The sequence below is a fragment of the Cygnus olor genome, chromosome 13 (assembly GCF_009769625.2).
Source record: "Cygnus olor isolate bCygOlo1 chromosome 13, bCygOlo1.pri.v2, whole genome shotgun sequence".
Classification (NCBI taxonomy): Eukaryota; Metazoa; Chordata; class Aves; order Anseriformes; family Anatidae; genus Cygnus; species Cygnus olor.
This window is the reverse complement of record NC_049181.1, coordinates 10,235,723-10,255,155: the sequence shown is the minus strand read 5'-3', so window position 1 is coordinate 10,255,155 and position 19,433 is coordinate 10,235,723. Positions and strand designations below refer to the sequence as shown.

Sequence of the window (19,433 nt, the reverse complement as noted above, 5' to 3'; positions counted from 1 at the left end):
ATCCCCGCTACCCGTGCCGGAGGGTCGCGGGTTCGATCCCCGCTCCCCTCTGTTCGTGCCGCAGGAGGGCCGCGCCTTGCCGCAGGCGCTGTGCACCCACATAACGGCCCCGAGCTCTGTTTCAGGCCCCGTATTCAAAGAGCAGCCCCGTGAGGGCCGTGCACGCCGCGTCAGGGCTGCACTGGTGCCCTCCGGCCGCATCCCCGCGGCTGCCCATCCTTGTCCTGGGGGAGAGCACCAGGCCCGGCCTGCTGCCCCCCGAAAGGGCAGGGGGTGAGCAGCAGCCGCCCACCTCAGGCCCACCCGCCTGCCTCCAGCGAGGGGGGAACAGGATACGGCGGCAGGCCCCTGCTTCTCAGAAGCGAGCGCAGCCACCGCCAGCCCTGCGGCTTTCTCTAGTGCAGACCGGAGGCTTCCGCCTGCTCCGCTGTCAGCCCGCACGCTTCCTCCTGCCTCCTGGACCCCAGGGCCCCCATCTCCCTCCTGCACCCTCACCCGGCTCTTTCCTCCCCGAGGGAAACCTGTGCTGAGCCCGCCCAGCCCTCTGCCCCCAGCACGGGACGCCATGCTGGCGTTGTGCTCAGCGAGGGTTTCCGTTCTCTGTGCTGCTGCTCCTGAAGGGAGGCGTCGAGGGATGGGGCTTCATCGGGGGAAACTGCCTGCAGGAAACTGGGGGGGGCCTTCCTGCAGGCCGTGTGGCACACACATATGCTGGCGTTGCGATGCTGAGGCTTCCGAACCACGCAGCATTTCTGCTTTGACTCTTGTTAGCACTGATCGGAAAAGGAAAACAGTTTTGTGACATTTATGTGCAGCTTTCCACAGGAAGAGCTTGGCTTTCTGTATTTCCCCCCACCCCTGCTAAAGAAAAAAATATCCCTTCCTCCTGCTCGCAGTGTGCTCAGTAGCAGAGACAAAAGAGGACAGCGAGTGTCGTCCTCTGGTTCTTAAGGTTCTCCTTCAACAAAGCAACAAAGCTAAAGTGAGGTTTGGGGTTGCTCACACCTTGACCAGAAAGACCAGAGTATTCAGTCTTTAAGAAAACATTTTATTCTCCCAAGTATTATTCAAGTATTTGAATTCCACAGTTACTAAAGCAGTTCACAGTCTGAATGAAAATCCTCCCGGTTCTTTATGGCCCAGGCTTTGCTACCTGGAGTGTGAGTGAAGCAGGCTGCTGCTCCAAGTCTGCAGTCTCCTAAGAATAAGTGAACAAATGAGGTGAGAGCACATAAAGGGGAAAAAATACAGAGAAGTATCTCTTCTACAGGAAGAGAACGGATGCTGAAGACTAATCAAAGCAGGAAACCTTGCGTATCCCTTGCAGGTTCCTTTTTCAGAGCCACTGCAAATTAGCAGTGCTGGAGCTGAGGACCTCAGAGCCAGCAGCTCACTTTTGGGGCTCATGGGTCTCAGACGAGCCGCAGGCACTTCTGTGCTGCATCCCCTTTGCCCGTTGGACCCTTTCCTATAGCGATGACCCTGGCATGGTCCAAGTGCCAAGCAAGTGCTGTGCAATGGCCAGGTGAGGCTGCCAGCCCTGTGTGAACGTGCTGGTGAAATGGGCAAAGGAACAGAGCTAGGGAAGCCTGGAGCTACCTGTCTGAATCTCCAGAGAGGTGAGGCAGAGCTGGAGTTTCAAAGACTGTGGTAACAAGAGAGTAACGGTTATCGTTGCCGTGGTTTGGGGTTACAGGGTCTGCACATTTCCTGGCATGCCTGTCATACAAGCCCAGCGCTGCATATCTCTGGGCTCCGTCGCGGAGCAAAACATTCACCCGCTGCACAAGTAATGCTCTGATGAGTGTCTCCCTCACCTTTTCCTAATGCTTTTGCACTGCATCATCTCCCCTCCCCTTCCCTTTTCTGCTTTCTCTGGTATGGAGATGATGTGTATTGATAGAGACTCACAGCAGGTTCCTATTCCCCTCCTTCCTCTCCCTCCCACTGAAGGAGCCTGTCTCTGCCCAGGGCTCTGCCCCTGCCCTTCCCTGGGCTGGCTGGAGATCCTAGGCCAACGCTGCTTCTCCTTTGGCATCTCCAGCTTCGTTCTTCCTAGGAAACGTCCTTCAGCTATGCCAGCAGAGCTGGGGTAGGAAAAAGTAAGGTCCCAGTTATCCTTTCCTCTTTGCTTCCCCCCCATGGAAGCTCTAACCCTGCTGGCGTGAGGGGAAGAAACATGAGGCGGTTCCAGTTTCTTTCTCCATCTTCCCAGCAAACCTTGTCCCATAAACACCAGCAGCCAGAGCAAATCTGTGATGAGAAAATCCCATGCCCAGGACCTCGGCCCTGCTGTAAAGCCTATATTTCTGTCACGGACCTGCTGTGGTTCAGCCTGCCCTGGTTCCTCATGAGAGCTCTCTTCAGCCTGCCCTGGAAGGTGCAGAGCACAGCCCTCCGGAAACTGCTGGACAAGAAGAAGAAGACAACTGGGTCAAGGCAGCTGTTGAGGGCTGAGATGCAGAGCACAAGCTCGTTAGCGAGGTGGAGGGCCTGCTTCCAGGGCAGGCTAGAAATGGCCTCGACTTGCGCGAGGATGTAAGGGACGCGGACGATGTGGTAGGGGGTGAAGCATACAATGAAGATGATCAGGACTACAAAGGTCTTGGTGATGGCTCTCATGCTGGTCTTCTTGTTCAGCTGCTGAGCCTTCACCGAGGAGACTCTGTGGAGCTTGGCAAATATCTTGCCATAAAAGTAGAGGAAGAGCAGCAGCAGGATAAAGAAAATCGCTACTGCGGTCATGTTAAAGGCTGCTGCCGTGGTGCTTTTGTTCCTGAAGTGGAAGCATTTATAGTCACAGGGCCCTTCTTCTCTTGTCTCAAAAAAGAAAGGCATCATGAAGGCTAAGTGCACCAACCAAACCAACCCAGAGGCCACGGTGCTGCAGGACACGGTGTGGATCTTGAATTTCTGGAGGGGCCGGATGATCTTCAGGTAGCGGTCCAGGCTGATCAGGCTGAGGAACGTGATGCTGACGTACATGTTGAGGTAGAAGAAGGCCCCGACCACGTTGCAGAAGATCCGGGGCTCGCTCTTGTTCTGAAAGGCGATGCGGAAGGGCAGGCAGAGGGAGAGCAAGAGGTCGGAGAGCGCCAGGTTCCTCATGTACACGGTGATGGAGGTCCTGCGCTGCGCGCTGCACGAGAACACCCAGAGCGCGAGGGTGTTGCTGAGCAGCCCGACGATGAAGATCAGCGAGTACATCACGGGGAGCGTCACGGAGAGGAACTCATCTCGGATCTGGGAGCAGGAGTTGCCCAGCCTGTGCTCGGTGACCTCGCTGGTGGGCAGGACAGTGCTCAGAGAGTCCATCACGAGCGCACGGGCCTGGAATGAAACACGCATGGGAGTGGGAACGGGCGTTGGCATGAGCTGGAAGCCTGCAGGCATCGGGACGTATGGGTATTACAGCCCCCTGCGGTACCTGGGTGCCCCAGGTCACTGCAAACACGACCTCATGGTCTCCCAGGCTGTTATGCAAAGGAAAATGGGCTGGGGAGCTAGAAGCAGGCTCCTGCACAGGTCCATCACTGGCTCTGGGCCAGGAATGGGCACTGCTTTCTCCCCAGCCTGTAGGGAAACATCCACAGGGGATCTTAAACCCTGGTGGAAAAGCAGAGCCAGCTCCTGCCCCAGCTGCAGTAAGTGGCTCCCGTCCCAGCTTCTCCCAGGCTGCTGGCCGGGCTTGCCTGCGGCGTGCTGGGCCCAACAGCAATGCCCAGCAGTCCTCTGTGGTGTAAAGCACTCTCTGATTGCCCACGAGCAACAAAATGGATACAGCAAACATGAATTCAGGCCACATGTCAGCAAGATGCTTACAGGTATCTTGGCATTGTTAAGGGGGTCGATCAGAGCTCCCTACCACCCCTCCTAGGCTGGGAAATCAGCCCCAAACTGCTGCTCTCACGCCAGCCACAGGACAGCAGAGCCCTGCTGAGCTTGTGCTGCCCAGGGACCCAGTGCCGGATGCTTGGACATCCTTTGCCAGCACCTGCCTTGCTGGGACTGACTGCAGAAGCACCTCCCGTGCCTGCGAGCTCGTGCATGTCCCAGTGTCATCCTCGCCTTCCCACTTGCCGTGATGCTGAGTGACAGACACTACTTTTCTAACGCACTTCTCTGCTCCCTCCACACGACCCCAGCAAGCAGGGGCAGCAGCTGACAGGTTTGGATGGAGGCAGCAGAGCTCACTGGGTTTGCTGCCTGCGACTCGCAGCGCTTTAAAACCACCGCAGCTCGAGCGTCTCGCGTTTGTCGTTCCTGGCTCACCGCACGGCAGCCGCCCCGCTCAGCCCCAGCTCTCCCACCCCGACGGCTGGCTACCTCAGTGCCCCGCTGCCCCCTGTGCTCGCAGGTGCAGCAAAGCTTTCCCGTGCCTCACGGAGAGAAGAGAAGCCACACGGAGCCACTCACCTCGCCTGGCGCTCCTCTGCTCCTACGGCTGCTGTGACGGAGGTTCCTGCTCTCGCCGGGGCTCCTATAAGCCCTTGGCTGGTGACACACCTCCCACCCGTGACAAGCGTCACCCCGCTCTCCCTGCCCCTCCCACGCGGGGTTTTCCCCCCCTGGACGAGGTGAGGGGAGTGTTTTGGGGGGCTCCTGCTGGTGCGGGCTCTGCAACACGCCCAGGTGCACCGGAGACAGACAGAAATGGGCTTCTGGTGCAGGAGGGGTGAAAACATCCCGCAAAAGGGCCCCACGCACCTGCACCCACTGCCCTCGGGACCAGTGGGGACGCCGGGTGCCAGGGGAGGTGGGCACGGCGCCGCACCACCACCCACACAGGCAGGAGCAGGGGAGACGCCCCAAGCTCCCCTCCTGCCCCTGCGGGGTGGGGAGCTGGGGGCAGATGCTGAAATAAATGCCTCCAGATGCCGGCTTTCAGCCCCGGCACTGTCTGCACGAAGTCTCCCAGCTGGGGTGCTGGGGAGAGCCCATGGGGGCTGAGAGGCGAGGGTCCGGGCGGCTCGTCCCCCAGCCCTCATCCTGACACCTCTACAACACCAGCCACGTGCCCGGGGCAGGTCGTTCCGCAAAAGTTTCCACCTCACTGGATTTAGCTCAGCGAGCAGCGCGAGGTTCGCCCACGCAGATGCAAATAGCCATGGTGGGCAGGGGAGGAGGGGGCCGGGGATGGCAGTGGAGAGGAGAAATCCTCCCGTGAGCTTTCAGCAGCTGCTGCAGCGGGGTCTGGCCGGGGCCGAGAGAGCAAACGCGGCGGTGCAGAGCTCCCAGCCCCACGGCAGGCCCCAGCAGCACGTCTTCCTGCAAATACTTCTGTCCCCCGCCGCCCCACCGCTCCGCGTGCCCCCTCAGCCCTGTGCCTGCCCGGCGGGACCTGCTCTCGAGATCTCTTCGTCTACAACTCGTGTTTTGGTGCGAGCCTCAAAGGGCAATGCACGTAGCGGGTCCCGAGGGATGACTCAGTCCTGAGGCTGCAGGCAGCCAAATGTCAGCCGTGAGGGGCTCCCACAGACCCACCGCGAGGGAACCTCTGACATTCAGACCCCTCAGCAGCAGCCGAAGCCACCATGCAGGAGACACTCATGAACGTCTTGGGAAGGGACGCGTGCGGGAAGCTTGTGTGCAGTCGCTGCCAGGCCGACGCCAGGGCGAGCCACCCTCCTGCAGCGATGCCATTTCCCAGCCCAGCATCAATTTGCTTCTCGGCACCCCAAGTTGGTAGCTCTGGGAAACAGGATTAAATCCAGAGCAGCAGTGTGATTTACCAGCATGTGCATGGGGCTTGGCTCCAAACCCCGCGGCCGTGCTCCTCGGACACCTGGCTGCAACATCGTCCCTTCCCGATGGGGTGAAACGAATGTGGTTACCCCGGGCAGGAGTAGGAAATGTGTCAGGAGGGCAGCTCGTTCCAGCCGTGGGAATCTCAGAGCCCGAAGAGTGGAAATCAGAGGCTGTTGAACCCCAGGTTTCTCCACCTTGGTGCCTTGTGCTGCATCAGCCTCACCTCCAGCCCTTGCTGAGTAATTACAGAAGACAAAGCCAACCCAACCTGCCAGCCAGCGAGTGGAGAAATGACTGTAAACTGAGAGAGCCCGGGGATTTGAAAGGGCATTTCTACAATATCAGCTCGCTGGTGTCAGTCACTCTGCAACGTGTACCTGCAGGTCACAGCGCTCACGTAGGCACGAAACACATCCTCCATTCCCGCCCAGCCCTTTGGAGTGACCGGGCATTTGGAACGACCCCGGTCGTCTCGTGGGGCTGGGAAAAGGAGTTCGAGCTGCAGCTAGAGAGGGAAAGGAGGCTGGCAGGGCGGAGGGGGCTGCCGGGAAGGGGAACAGAAATGGGGTCTGCAGTGCTGCGGGAGGGGTTGCGACGGCCCCTGCGTGGTTATGGGTGCAGGAAGCACAGAGTTCACCTTCAGAGCACAGCCTGGCCCCCAGCACAGCGAGGTGCTGACAGCCTTGTGGTTTGGTGGCTGCCAGGACCGGGTGCCTGCAGGGGAGGCTGATCATTGGTATGCCGCAGCATCATCACCTCGGGGAATTTATTACTCGTTCTGAAGTGTCGCAGAGGGATGAGTTACATTATCCATCGCATTTCGGTTTCACTTGCTAGCTTTGCGGTACGTTCGGTGACCTAAGAGAATAGGTCAGGGCGGGGTTTTCTTAGAATCCTGGGGGTGTTTATCACACACGCTGAACTCCGACCCTCGGTACGAAACGCCGAGCTCTAACTTCACTTTCAGGCAGTGACACCTGTGCTGCCCTCGGGACGGAACTGTTACCGGCGCGCCCACGGGACTCGTGCAAGGGAGCGCCCACGTCACGGCACCCGTGCAGCTGCTCCCAGCTTGTTCAGGACGAGCAGAAAGCCGAGTGCCTGCTGCCATCACGCCTCTGCAACGCCACGTCCAGGGGCAGGGAGGCAGCAGGAAGGTGCGGAGGGCCCCGCGGGGCTCTACCCCGAGGGCAGAAGGGGCGGCGGGGCTGCCCTGGGGGCCGGGGCTGCCTTGGGAGAGCCGCAGCGAGGCGCCCCCGGGTCCCCCTGCCCTCGGGTCCCGCCGGGTGCCCCCGGGCACCGCGACCGCGCTGCGCGTCCCGTCGGGGCTGGGCGCCGACAGGGGGCGGGGCCTCCCTAGGACACGCCCACACGGGGCGGAGACAACGCGGGGGTGTGAATGGCCACGCCCACCCCCGCGCGGTATTCTACAGAGACCACGCCCCCTCCCGCGTGAGACCACGCCCCCTCCGGGCGAGACCACGCCCCCTGATCCCGAGGCGGGCGCCGATTGGCCGGCGGCGCGGCGGCGGCGGGGGCGCGGCGCGGGGGCGTCACTTCCGGGCGGCGCGCGATGCTGGCGGCGGCGGCGGGCGGCTCCGGGCCCGGCGGGGCGGGCGGCTCCGGGCCCGGGCCGGGCCCCGGCGGCGGCGGCAGCGGGGAAGGGGACTTCCTGTCGCGGTACCGGCTGGTGTCGGCCAAGCTGCGGCGGCGGTTCCTGCGGAAGCCGAACGTGGCGGAGGCGGCGGAGCAGTTCGCGGCGCTGGCGCGGGAGCTGCGCGCCCAGGAGAGCCTGCCCTACGCGGCCTGGTGCCAGCTGGCGGTGGCGCGCTGCGCGCAGAGCCTCTTCCACGGCCCCGCCGAGGCGGCGGCGCTGGGCGAGGCGGCGCGGCTCTTCCTGCGCCAGGAGCGGGACCTGCGGCAGCGCCTGGCGCTGCGCGGCGGCTTCGGCGAGCACCTGGCGGCGGCGCAGAGCTGCGGGGCCTTCGCCGCCCGCCTGCACCTGGAGCGCGGGCAGCCGGCGCTGGCGGCCGGGCCGTGCCTGGAGCTGGCGGCGGCGCTGCGCGACACCGGGCGGCCCGCCCGCGCCGCCGCGCACTTCCAGCGGGCGGCCGAGCTGCTGGCGGCGGCGCGGCTGCCGCTCGAGGCGCTGCGCTGCCTGGCCGAGCGCGCCTCCTGCCTGCTGCTGGGCCGCGACTACGCCGGGGCCCTGGCGGCGCTGACGCGGGCGCAGGCGCTGGCCGGGGCCGGGGTCGGGCCCGGGGGGGCCGCGCCCGGCGGCGCCTTCCTGGACGCGCTGGTGCGCTGCGAGGTGTCGCGGGTGCTGCTGCTGCTGCTCCTGCAGCCGCCGCCCGGCAAGCTGCCGCCCGAGCACGCCCGCACGCTGGAGCAGTACTGCTGGGAGGCGCCGGAGGGCGGCGCGGCGGGCGGCGGGCCGCCGGCGGCGGCGAGCTACCTGCCGGCGGAGCTCTTCCTGCTGCTGCAGTCCGCCGTGCTGGCCTGCCAGGAGAAGGACGCGGCGGCGCTGCAGGCGCTGCAGGCCGAGCTGTGGCCGCTGCTGAGCGCCGAGCAGAACCACCTGCTGCACCTGGTGCTGCACGACATGCTCAGCCCCGCGGGGCAGGGGCTGTGAGCGCCGCCGGGACGCCGCATCCTGCTGCTGCTGCTCCTGCTGCCGCCCTCCTCCTGCCTCGGGACGCGGCGCGGGGCCCCGCGGGGCTGCATTAAAGCTGGCGGTGGCCGCACCACCCGCGTGTGCGCTGCCCGGTTCTTGGGGCTGCGGGAGGGGGGGCGTGGTTTTGTGGGAGGGGGCGTGGCTACGCGGGAGGGGGGCGTGGTTGTGGAGGGGGCGGGGGCCGCGGGGGGGGGCGGGGGCCGCGGGGGGGGCGTGGTTGTGGAGGGGGCGGGGCGTGGTCGCGGGGGCGGGGCCGCGGGGCGGGGCGTGGTCACGGGAGGGGGCGGGGCCTCCGTGGCGCGCAGCCGCGGGGGCTGTCGGGCAGGCGCGGCCTTTCGGCTCCCCGCGCGGCGGCGGCAGCACGCGGCGCGGCCATGGCGGACGGGGACGGTGCGGGCCGGGGGGGAGCTGCGGGGGGGGTGGGGGGGGGGCACGGAGGGTTAGCGGGGCCCGGGGGGAGGCCGCGGGGCCGCGGGGGGGGGTGGATTCGGGGTCGGGCCCGGGCCGCGCGGCGCCCTCCGGGGCCTGCTGGCGGCGCCTGAGCGCGTCCGTCCCGCAGGTGGCAGCGCGAAGAAGCGGCGCAAGAAGGAGAAGCGGGCGCTGCTCGACGAGGACGTGGCGGTGAGTGCGGGGCCGCCCCGGGGGGATGGGGCTGGGCTGGGGGCGGCGGCGCCGGGAGCGGCTCGGTTCCCCCCCCCCACCCCCCTCCCCGGGATCTCCCCTCCCCCCCTACCTCCCCCGGCACCGGCCGGGCTCGGGGACGGGACCGCGGCCGCCCCCCGGAGCCGCCCGGGGCGGCCACGTGTGTGCGGGGCCTCCCCGCTGAGCGGCGGGACGCGCTGTGCCCGCAGGACATCCAGCACACCGAGGAGTTCCTCATCAAGCCCGAGTCCCGCGTGGCCCAGCTGGACACGTCGCAGTGGCCGCTGCTGCTGAAGGTAGGGGCTTACGGAAGGACCCGAGGCGGCTCCGGGCTCGTGTCCCCCGTGCTCTTGACGCGCGCGGCTCTCTCCTCGCGGTCGCCGTGCCGCGGAGGAGCACGTGCGGTGCTCACAGCAGAGGCGAGCCACGTGCGTGCAGAAATCACGCTGCAGAGTTCGGCTGGTGGCGTTACCTGGGGGCCCGCTCTGTCAGTTTATCGCCTCCTGCAAGCGCTCGCAAAACCTCGTTAGCTGCGTTTCGGTCTGATGGGCCCGTGCTCCGGGTATACCCCCAAGCTACGTGTATAGAACCTGTGGGGCACGCTGCAAAGGTTGGCGTTCTGCTCCTTTCCCATCTCTTCTACGTAGAACTTCCGATTCTCTCTCTCAGGAAAGCATTTCTGCAGTTTCAGCTGCAGGTCGTTTTCGGTTTGGAGGAGGTTTTTTAATTTAAATGTGAACCGGATACGGAGTAATTGGGGAGATGCGTTAGAGCGAACAAATACTTTTCTCAAGCTCACTTGAATTTCATTTTACTTACAATAAATTTTCGTTTGGTTTTGTAGAACTTTGACAAGTTAAATGTGATGACAGCGCACTACACACCCCTTCCTTCTGGTGCTAACCCCCTTAAGAGGGAGATCTCTGAGTATGTAAGGTGAGTGCAATAAGCTCTAGAGTGATTTAATTTTCTTTTGCAGTTAATGTCTTGAAAGCGTGGTCCGTTCTACGTTTGTCTTTTACCTTTCTGCTTGATGCTGTATGTTGCTGCTAACCAATGAATGTCTACCTAGGGCCTGCTGGTCATCTTCTGCGAAATTTTCTTTGTTCTGGGATTGTGGCTGCTCTGCAGGTGGATGTGCAAACACCTGAGGAGTTTTGAGTGGTCCTATGGAAAAAAACCCTTCTGCCTGCCAGGCTTTGAGACTGCTTGGAGCTTGTTTGCAGTGGTCGGTTTGTATTAAGGGCCGAGTACTGATAACGCTATGGAAAGAAGAGAATTACTTGCTTGTGCAGAGTATGACCTGCCTTTCAGAGGACCACTGTGCAGAGCAGCTTGATGCGTGCTCGGTGGGAGCAGCTGTGAGCTCAGCTCTTACTTGGCTGTTTATTTAGAAATGCTTTTCTTTTCTCCTACAATGGCAAGTCTCATCAAGGTTTTCACGCTACCGCTACATTTGTCCCAATACTTAGCTCTGTCAACTCTGTCAACTTGTGCCGTAGGTCAGGCTTTATTAACCTTGACAAGCCTTCCAACCCATCTTCGCACGAGGTGGTCGCGTGGATCCGGCGCATCCTTCGAGTAGAGAAGACCGGGCACAGCGGCACACTGGACCCTAAGGTGACTGGGTGCCTGATTGTGTGCATTGAGAGGGCAACGCGGCTGGTCAAATCTCAGCAGAGTGCAGGTATGTTTATTGACATGGGACCATTTTCACTTGAAGTGACTTGGAAGGTGCGGAGCTCTTCTGGAGACAAGATGGAGACTTCCTGCCCTGCCTTTGACAGGGCTGCCCTAGGCTTTCAGTGCCTTGAACTCAAGGATTGCTTATCCATCTTGCTCCAAGCCAGTGAGGGTGCACCCGTGTTGTCTCAGGTGGTTTTTTGATTGTTTCTCTGTCTGGGACTTGTGCTGTCTATGAAAACCCTTCTGAAAGACCGGTTTCATGTATTAACTGAATTTAAGGCACAAACCTACAACTCCGGTGAACTAATGCTTGGTGAAACAACAGACATGTAGCTCAGATTATTTTCACTGCAAGGACAACCAGCTGGATAATGGGTTGCGTGCACTTTTTAGGAGACGTTTGCGAAAATACCTGGACTCTCCAGATGTGTGGCTGTGTAGCAGTGTGCGCCTTGAGATCAACATTAAATGCAAGTGGCCGCTCCTGACTGCTCTTGTCGTTCTTTCAGGCAAAGAGTATGTGGGAATTGTTCGGCTGCACAATGCAATTGAAAGTGAGGCTCAGCTTGCCAGGGTAAGTCTCAGCACACTGTTAGCCATGCTGGCACTTGACACTCAAAGGGTTCAGCTTCTGTGGGATTTGAGAGGGTAGGAATGGACGTCAGGTGTGCTGTGTGTGAGGTGATGATGAAGTTTATCCATTCTCTGAGTGCAGTGGCGCTGCCCTCCTGCAACACCCCGACTCCTGTTCTAGGGTTTGGGTGCTGTGCAGCCTCCAGAGACCCTCCAGTCTCCCAGTGTCCTACTGGGGGCTGCTGCGGTGTGTGGCTGGCTGCCTGCAGGAGTGAAGCAGTGCTGGCAGGGTCAGAGCCCCTCTTTGGGGGGGGCTCTGTCCCCACTAAGACGAGGGATGACGTCTGATTGCACACTGCCACCTGATGGAAAAAGCCAACTGTACCTCACTGGCAGTTGGGGTAGCATTTTGACCACATCAGTGGTTCATATCGGCTTTCTTAAATACAACATAACCAAATGGTGACGAATCTTCTGCATTCTTGCTCATGGAAGTGGCCTTAGTTGCTGGAGACACCGCGGTGCTCATACGTTAGCTCTGCTCATGGCCCCGGCTAAGCTGTTGCTCCTGCTTCTGCTTCCAGGCAATAGAAACTCTGACGGGCGCGCTGTTCCAGCGACCTCCCCTCATCGCTGCTGTCAAGCGACAACTGAGAGTCAGAACCATCTATGAGAGCAAGCTGGTGGAGTATGATCCTGAGAGAAGATTAGGTAAAATGGGGGTTTTCTGCCTTCTTTTGATTCAACTCACAGCTGATAAAACTTCTGTTGAAATGGGCTGCTTCCTGTTTGTTCTAGATGAACTTAAGTTATAAATCCTTCCCACCATCAAGCAGTAACTGCTTCCCACATTGCTTGTGTGTGCAGAGAAGCAAATCCCACCTGTTTGTTGTAGTTTTGCATCCTTCACTGATGAGCCAAATGATGTCAACTGCATGGCATTAGCACTCGGTGCAAAGATGACCTTCATCTATCACCCCATGCTGATGGCTCTGTGAGGGGTTGAACACGGAGCTTCTGGATGCGACTCGTTTCTAGATACCTATTTAAATAACGTTCTGTCCTGGCTTGTGTTTCAGGTATCTTCTGGGTGAGCTGTGAAGCAGGCACGTACATCCGAACGCTTTGCGTCCACCTTGGTTTGCTGCTCGGTGTTGGGGGCCAGATGCAAGAGCTCCGGAGAGTGCGATCTGGGATCATGGGAGAGAAGGTAATTGTGACTCTAATTATAACCAGCAAATTAGGAATTGTCAGAACGGCAAGAGTTCTGTGGAACGGTCTTACTTCTATAATACTGGAAGAAGGTGCAGATGCGTGTTGACTGGGAGAAGTTTTGTGAATAGCCCTGAAAACATGGAAGCTCTTGGCCGTAGGCAGTCTGTAACCAAAGTGTTGAGTTCAGTTCAGGGCCTCGTCCCTGTTCTGGTAATTAAGCTTTGGAACAGCGAGTGACTGGGAAATGCACCACGGTGACTGGAAGTTTGTTTTATGCCACCTGTGTTTCTCGGCCTACAAATCGCACACGTGCCAGGGGTTCAGGCCCGAGGTACCTGCTTAGCAGCTTACAACCGCTTGGTGTCAGGGCAGGACGCAGGGAGCGTGCCTGATGGAAGGGAGCTTGGGAAGTGCAGTCTTGTATGGTCTTGAACAATTCCCCGGTGTTTTCTGCCTGGTCATTGCTGGTTCCCATTGCCGGCTCAAACTCCAGGACTAACTTCTCTCCTTGCAAAGCAGGATTATGAGAGTGATCGCTAGCATTCATTTCTGAATTCCAGGTGATGGATGCTTACAGGTGCTTCGATAACGTACTGCATGTCACAGAGTGGTGAGCTGCTTAGTTTAGGCTTCTACTCACTGATGTTCTTTGTCTCAAAGTTTGAGGTATTTAAGTTTGAAGCACTTCTGAAGTGTGGCCAGGTAGGCAGAGCGTATCCATTAGATCCAAGTGCAGCGTGACATTAGGAAGGTTGAGGCTTGCAGTAGCAGAGATTAGGCTGATCTCAAGCTGTCAATGGAAAGCATTTGTTCTTGCCTCTTCCAGGTAACGTTTGTTGATGTTTGTGAATCGGGCGTCTGGTTTTGCTCCCTTTCAGCACACTGTTTGCTATTAGACTTCATTTTCTTTTATGTGTTCTGAGTTGGTGGCTGGTAGGAGACTTCAGAGGGGTTGTGTCTTTTCAGGACAACATGGTGACTATGCATGATGTCCTGGATGCGCAGTGGCAGTATGACAACAACAAGGATGACAGCTACCTGCGAAGGGTTATCCTGCCCCTGGAGAAACTGCTGACTTCCCACAAGCGGCTAGTCATGAAAGACAGTGCGGTGAGTTCCTGGGTTAGAGCCAGTTGACGTAGCGACTGTGAAGTGTCGTCCCATCTTGTATAGCTAATATAATAAATGGGGAGCAGGATCCTCATGGAGTACAGCAGTGTCCTGCTTGAGAGCTGTGTAGGACCTTGTATGGGCTGCTGCAAGGTCACAGCAGTAAGATGCAAGAGCCCAGAACCGAGTGTCAGACATGCTGCCCTCCTCACTTTAGGAGGATGCTGATGGTTTTAAGAGATCTGCCTCATGTGTTGTTGGCTGTGACGGGTGCTTTCTTTTGATTGCTTTTTCAAAAGCACCCGGGTTTTATATAGTAGACAATGAGAAACAGATATGTGGGGATGCTGTTGCTAACAGTAATGGCAACAGGAGGCCAAAGCATTAGAGGCACTTCTTGTATTGTTTTTATTCTCCGGTAGCTTATAAGCCCTCTTGTTCCCCACCTTCTTAGGTTAATGCTATTTGTTATGGAGCCAAGATCATGCTACCTGGTGTCCTGAGGTATGAAGATGGTATTGAACTTAATCAGGAGATTGTTGTCATCACCACAAAAGGAGAAGCAATCTGCCTAGGTATGAAGCTCCTTGTTCTTCTTGTGCCCATCTATTTCAGTGAACGTGTAACAGATGAATCCCCAAGCACAGAAGGTTTAAATAGCACTTCCTGATGGAAATTGTGGGTTAATACATCCTAATAAGCTAGGCTGCAAGGTGGCTGCCATTGAGCAGGATGTTAGGAAGCACCAGCTGCATCAGAGCCAAGTTGTATGCAGGGTAGTCTGTTGCTTGTGTTGCTATCAGAAGTCTTCTGTTATTCCTGTTAGCTCTTGCTGCCTCGGATATGAGCTGCATACGTTCCTCAGAGCCAGTCCTTGGTGAGGTGTCAAGAGTTCCTCAGTTAGCCATGTTTCAGCCGTGTGATGCTCAGGTGTGCTGTGTGTGAGGTGATGATGAAGTTTATCCATTCTCTGAGTGCAGTGGCGCTGCCCTCCTGCAACACCCCGACTCCTGTTCTAGGGTTTGGGTGCTGTGCAGCCTCCAGAGACCTTCCAGTCTCCCAGTGTCCTACTGGGGGCTGCTGCGGTGTGTGGCTGGCTGCCTGCAGGAGTGAAGCAGTGCTGGCAGGGTCAGAGCCCCTCTTTGGGGGGGGCTCTGTCCCCACTAAGACGAGGGATGACATCTGATTGCACATTGCCACCTGGCACATCACAGTTACCGAGGATCAGTATGGAAGGTCTTGAGCAACTGTCAGCTTCTGTGAAGTGACTTGAAACAGTGCCTTGTTCTAACTGGTGTCTTTATCAAAGCTCTGTAGATGACAGGTGGTGACGCACTGTAGGGACGGTCTGTCTGGTGCTGTGTGGCCTCACACTCTGTCCAGTCCCATGGGACTGAGGGACTTTGGAGGTGTAACACAGCCAAGCCATTCCACCTCGTTTGTACTGTCTGCACCACGGTCGTTTCAGTGGACTGGCAATAGTGACTTAATATCTTTTGGTAGGATTAGTCTCCCCTAGTGTGCCTCTGCAAGATTTTGAGAACTGAGTAAGGCTCAGTCAGTGCTCCTTCCCATAATGGTGCAGTTCAGTTGCACCTTAAACACACCACAGTTCCTTGAGTTGCGTGGAAGTGCCCAAGCAGCTGTTTACAGAGAGTTCTTCACCATCCAGTGGTGCCGCTGGTGCTGCAGGAAATGGTTGCCTTACGCTGTTCACTGATTCATAACTGATCTTCTGGAGTAAACTGGAGGGTCTCGTGCTCCTGGTGTAGTAAATCCATGACACAGATGCTCTTTCATCTTGCAGGGCAACTTTCTGAAGCTTTAGTCCAGAACTTGTGTCCAGTAAAGTTTCGGGGTGACATGGCATTGTTGGGGTATTTGCCTCTTCTTTGTGCTGCCAGAGGAAGAGCAGGCTGAACCCAACAGGTTCCTGCATCTGTGCTGTCACGGGTTTGTTGTTTTGAAGTGTTTACGAGCTCCCTGCTTGCTTCTGCAGCTATCGCCTTGATGACCACTGCAGTCATTTCTACCTGCGACCATGGCGTGGTGGCAAAGATCAAGAGAGTGATCATGGAGAGAGACACATATCCCCGCAAATGGGGCCTTGGTCCCAAGGTGAGCAGCGGGGGGTGTTGGTGGAAGCCCAGCTGTTGGGTTGTGGGGCTGCAGGCACCTCAGGTCTATGCTTGAACCCTCCTCTGTTAAAGAGCCACATGATGTGAAGTGGATGGCATTAGCACTCTGTGCAAAGATGACCTTCATCTATCACCCCATGCTGATGGCTCTGGAGGGGCTGGGCAAGGAGCTCTGCAGTTGGAGTGGTTCACCTGAAATGTTGCGGGTCATTAAGCTGTGGGGAGAAAAGGATGTCAAGGATATAAGCCCAGTTACACGCAGTCATCTGCTTTTGCTGTTAGTTCCCCCACAAATTAGCCCTTATTTCCTGATGAAATGGCTTCTGACTACTCCCTGTCTGTGACTTGTAGGCTGCTGTGCAGCGGATGTTTTCTCTGAGTTGTCAGAAAATCCTTAGAGAAGCATTAAGTCAGTGACGATGCAGTGCTTGGCTTGTTCATGGATTATCTCCTCTTAGGATGGGTGGCTGAAGCCCAAGGGAAGGTTTCTCCTCTGTGGAGCTGCAGTCTGACTTTTTGCGCTTTGCTCTCAGGCCAGTCAAAAGAAGATGATGATCCAGAAGGGTCTGCTGGACAAGCACGGAAAGCCCAACGAGAGCACACCAGATTCCTGGAAGAAGGAGTATGTGGATTACAGGTGGGTACGATTTCAATTTCAGAATGACGGACACAGACCAGGCTGTGTGCAGCGAGCACTGGGTGCTGTTTGTGCTGTCAGGTGTGTCAGACCTGGCCAAGGTGTATTTGCTGTCTGGGCCCTTGGTGTGCAGCAGTGTTCCTCAGTTACAGGGAACGTGCTGGTGGTGGGCAGGGCTGGAGTGGAAGGCCCTGAGCAGACGGTTATCCCTCTGTAGCCTGTGCCTGTGGCTTTAGAGGGAGTCAGTCTGCTAAATGAAAGAGGGGAGGCTTTGCCATTGTCCTGTCCAGCTGGCACTGGTGCAGGCTGCAGGTCTTCCCCACACTGAGCTCCTCCACCTGATGCCTTGCAAGGGGGAAGGGGCTTTGTAGTTGTGCAGAGCAGTGCCACACAGTGACTGTCCTCCTCAGCCTGGTGTCTCTTCTCTCTCAGGGAGGCGTCCAAGAAAGAGGCAGCTGCGGTCCCCCAAGCTGTATCAGAGGTGGAGAGGGCTCCAAAAGTGAGTATCGCTGGTGCTGTCTGGTTGTAAGGTTGGTTGGGCTCTGTTGAAGACTTCTGATGTGTGCCTGTTCCTTTAGGCAGTTGGTATTGAGTGCTGAATTGTGTGCTGCTTTGTTTGCTTGTAATACAGGGGCAAGCGCTTCATATTCTGGGAGCTTAATGCCCGCTTTATTGTGGTTTTGTGGTCTGTGGATTAGTAGTAGAGTGACCTGTTTATGGCCTCAGCCCATATACGTTTATCTCTGGCAGTCTGTAGCTCACCCTCCTTTTCAAAGCATTGCTAACTGAGAAATTTGAATCAGGCAAAACAGTCGTGATGGGCTTGCAAACAGCTTTTCCGTCACTTGAGCCCTTTTGGGAGATGGCCCGTCTGACATTGTGCTCTCCTAACAGAGGAAGCGGGAGTCAGAGAGTGAAAGTGAGGAGGCCGTGACCCCACCATCCCCAGCCACTCCACCACCAGAGGAGCTGAGCGAAAAGAAAAAGAAAAAGAAGAAGAAAGAAAAGAAAGCCAAAGAAGCAGCTGAAAGCGGGGGAGAACAAGTAGAAGTGGTATGTAACTGGGTACTGCCTTGGTACGGTCCAAGCATGGGGAGGGAAGGGCTGCTGTCTGTCCCTCATACCTCCAGGGTAAATGTGTTGGCATCCTGCTGTGCACGTCCTCAAAGTACCAGGCTCCTCACAGGGGGAGAAAGGTGCCTCAGTACAGGCACATTCATAAACTGGACTGGTTGTGAGCGAGGTGGGAGGTGGGAATGGACGGAGCAGAGCATGGGATGAGCAGACATCTGTGCTCAGGGCAGCTGGTGGGTGCACGTTCCTTCCTCAGTCTGTGGGGACTGCCCTGTGGGAGGGTGGTGTGTGGCGTTCGGTAAGAGTGCTCCTGTGCTTGTGTGGTGGTGAGGGAGCCTGCGCTGTGCCTGCAGCTGGGACGGAGTGTTTGGACGCTTGGGGCTCTGTGTGTGGCAAGGGGAGGTGAAGATGTTTCTGTAAGTGGCTTGTTAGCCTTCACGCAGTGCTAGGTGCTCCTCCTGAAATGAGCAGCGGGTGATGCCTCTGATTTCTTCCTGATCTCTCTAACCTCTTCACAGACCAGTGAAACCAGCACCAAGAAGAAGAAAAAGAAGAAACAGAAGGAGGTAGAAGAGAGCTCAGAGTAAGCGACTGGATCTGTCCAAAGCAGGCGACCCCATCGTTAGAGAGGGAGGATTCTGAGGCCTTGAAAAAACAGGACTGGCTGCATGGCAGAGGGGCCAGCAAGTTCCAAGTTGCTTTTCTGCTGTGTATATGAGTGAGGAGGTGTGTTTGCCCAGGATATGCCCTGCTCATGTACCCCTCCTCATCCTGTTTTAAGGGTAGCCAGAGGAGGGGGTACCTGACTGCCCCTGCACTGGATTGCTTTGTGAATCTGGACACCTTGATGCCAACAGAAGTGGCATCTTCAGGGAAACTGCAGCTCCTTGCTCTTAGGTGTATTTGTTTTCACCATGAGAGGGATGAATAACATTTTCCCCCCGCTCTTGTCCTGCCTCTTCCTTCCTTCTCTTCCAAGGTTGGAGCTGTTACCTGACAGTCGCAGAATGTATTGGTGGCTGGAGGGCTGGCCTAGCCATGGTCCATCTAAAGGGTTTGGCATGGGGACAATTGAATCAGTTATTTGAAGGGCTCTGGTTTCTTTTTAACCTGGCCTTATGTTTGGCTTGGCCCTCAGATAATTGAGAACAAATGTTCCAAAGGTATTCAATACATTTTTTTTAAACTTTATCATAAAAGGATTAGAACATGGATTTCCTGCTTTATGCTTCTTAGTATGGGGAACCTGCCTGTTAGTTGTCAGCTGATCCCAGACCCAGTGTCCCAGTAATTTTGCCAGTGTCTACCTCTTGCTGGCTCCAACTTGGTGGTTGGAATGGGACTGCAGCACTCTCAGCTGCCTTCCCTTGTTTTGGTACCTAATATGCTCTGGAAGCTTCCAGTGGGGATGCTGCTGTGGGGCAGAAACAGTAACAAGAAAGTGGCTGCCCAGGATTTCTAAAGGGCTGTCCGGACTGGAGAGCTTGCGAGCTGAGGCTTGGCCAAAGGCAGCTCTGCGGGGGCACTGGCTGTGGAGCTTGAATGGTTTCATAATGAACTGGCCTAATATCCTTGTCTGGGGTGGCTCACTGCCAGCAGGAGGTCTCTTCTATCACAGGGATAGTGCTGAGCCAGGATTTTAGCCTCTTTTAATGGGGAAGGATCCAGGCTGCTTTGTTCTGAGCTTCTGTCCCTGCAGAGATCCTGTAACATTTGTCTTAGCCTCATGCATTGCTTTTCTCTTAATTGTCTGACACTTTTCTCCCCTCTAATGCTAGAGGCGCAGGCAATGGTGCCAGCAGCTGGTGACTGTCAGAACCTGAGCAGATGAAATGTCACATTTTTATTCTTTTTTACATAAAAAAAAAAATAAAAGCCCTATTTTTAAATGGGTGACTTTCTTGCTTATCTGGCTCCTGTTAGGAGGTCGGTGTTC

The 19,433-nt window shown here is 57.2% G+C and overlaps 3 protein-coding genes and 5 non-coding genes across 8 annotated transcripts; 7 read left to right on the top strand and 1 right to left on the bottom strand.

Annotated features, from left to right (window-relative positions):
• Positions 1-836: 836 nt before the first annotated feature.
• Positions 837-6,992, bottom strand: LOC121077265 (probable G-protein coupled receptor 34). Its single transcript, XM_040572359.1, has 2 exons — positions 4,417-6,992; positions 837-3,330 (listed from the first exon to the last, which is right to left on the bottom strand). Exon 2 carries the CDS (start codon positions 3,313-3,315, stop codon positions 2,302-2,304), a length of 1,014 nt encoding a protein of 337 aa, XP_040428293.1. The 5' UTR covers positions 3,316-3,330; positions 4,417-6,992; the 3' UTR covers positions 837-2,301.
• A 323-nt stretch (positions 6,993-7,315) lies between these two features.
• Positions 7,316-8,495, top strand: F8A1 (coagulation factor VIII associated 1). Its single transcript, XM_040572172.1, has one exon. It carries the CDS (start codon positions 7,322-7,324, stop codon positions 8,378-8,380), a length of 1,059 nt encoding a protein of 352 aa, XP_040428106.1. The 5' UTR covers positions 7,316-7,321; the 3' UTR covers positions 8,381-8,495.
• Positions 8,496-8,694: 199 nt separating this feature from the next.
• On the top strand, positions 8,695-19,386 carry DKC1 (dyskerin pseudouridine synthase 1). The gene is made up of 15 exons (XM_040572169.1): positions 8,695-8,812; positions 8,982-9,043; positions 9,274-9,360; positions 9,909-10,000; positions 10,567-10,751; positions 11,260-11,324; positions 11,908-12,034; positions 12,403-12,533; positions 13,505-13,648; positions 14,103-14,223; positions 15,648-15,766; positions 16,320-16,423; positions 16,856-16,922; positions 17,318-17,476; positions 18,016-19,386. Exons 1-15 carry the CDS (start codon positions 8,797-8,799, stop codon positions 18,082-18,084), a joined length of 1,548 nt encoding a protein of 515 aa, XP_040428103.1. The 5' UTR covers positions 8,695-8,796; the 3' UTR covers positions 18,085-19,386.
• LOC121077604 lies at positions 11,427-11,675 on the top strand. The gene has a single exon (XR_005824197.1). It is a non-coding gene; the product is annotated as a small nucleolar RNA SNORD17 (small nucleolar RNA).
• On the top strand, positions 12,240-12,315 carry LOC121077608. Its single transcript, XR_005824201.1, has one exon. It is a non-coding gene; the product is annotated as a small nucleolar RNA SNORD83 (small nucleolar RNA).
• LOC121077602 lies at positions 12,706-12,840 on the top strand. Its single transcript, XR_005824194.1, has one exon. It is a non-coding gene; the product is annotated as a small nucleolar RNA SNORA36 family (small nucleolar RNA).
• LOC121077603 lies at positions 14,590-14,838 on the top strand. The gene has a single exon (XR_005824196.1). It is a non-coding gene; the product is annotated as a small nucleolar RNA SNORD17 (small nucleolar RNA).
• LOC121077607 lies at positions 15,860-15,935 on the top strand. Its single transcript, XR_005824200.1, has one exon. It is a non-coding gene; the product is annotated as a small nucleolar RNA SNORD83 (small nucleolar RNA).
• Positions 19,387-19,433: the final 47 nt, after the last annotated feature.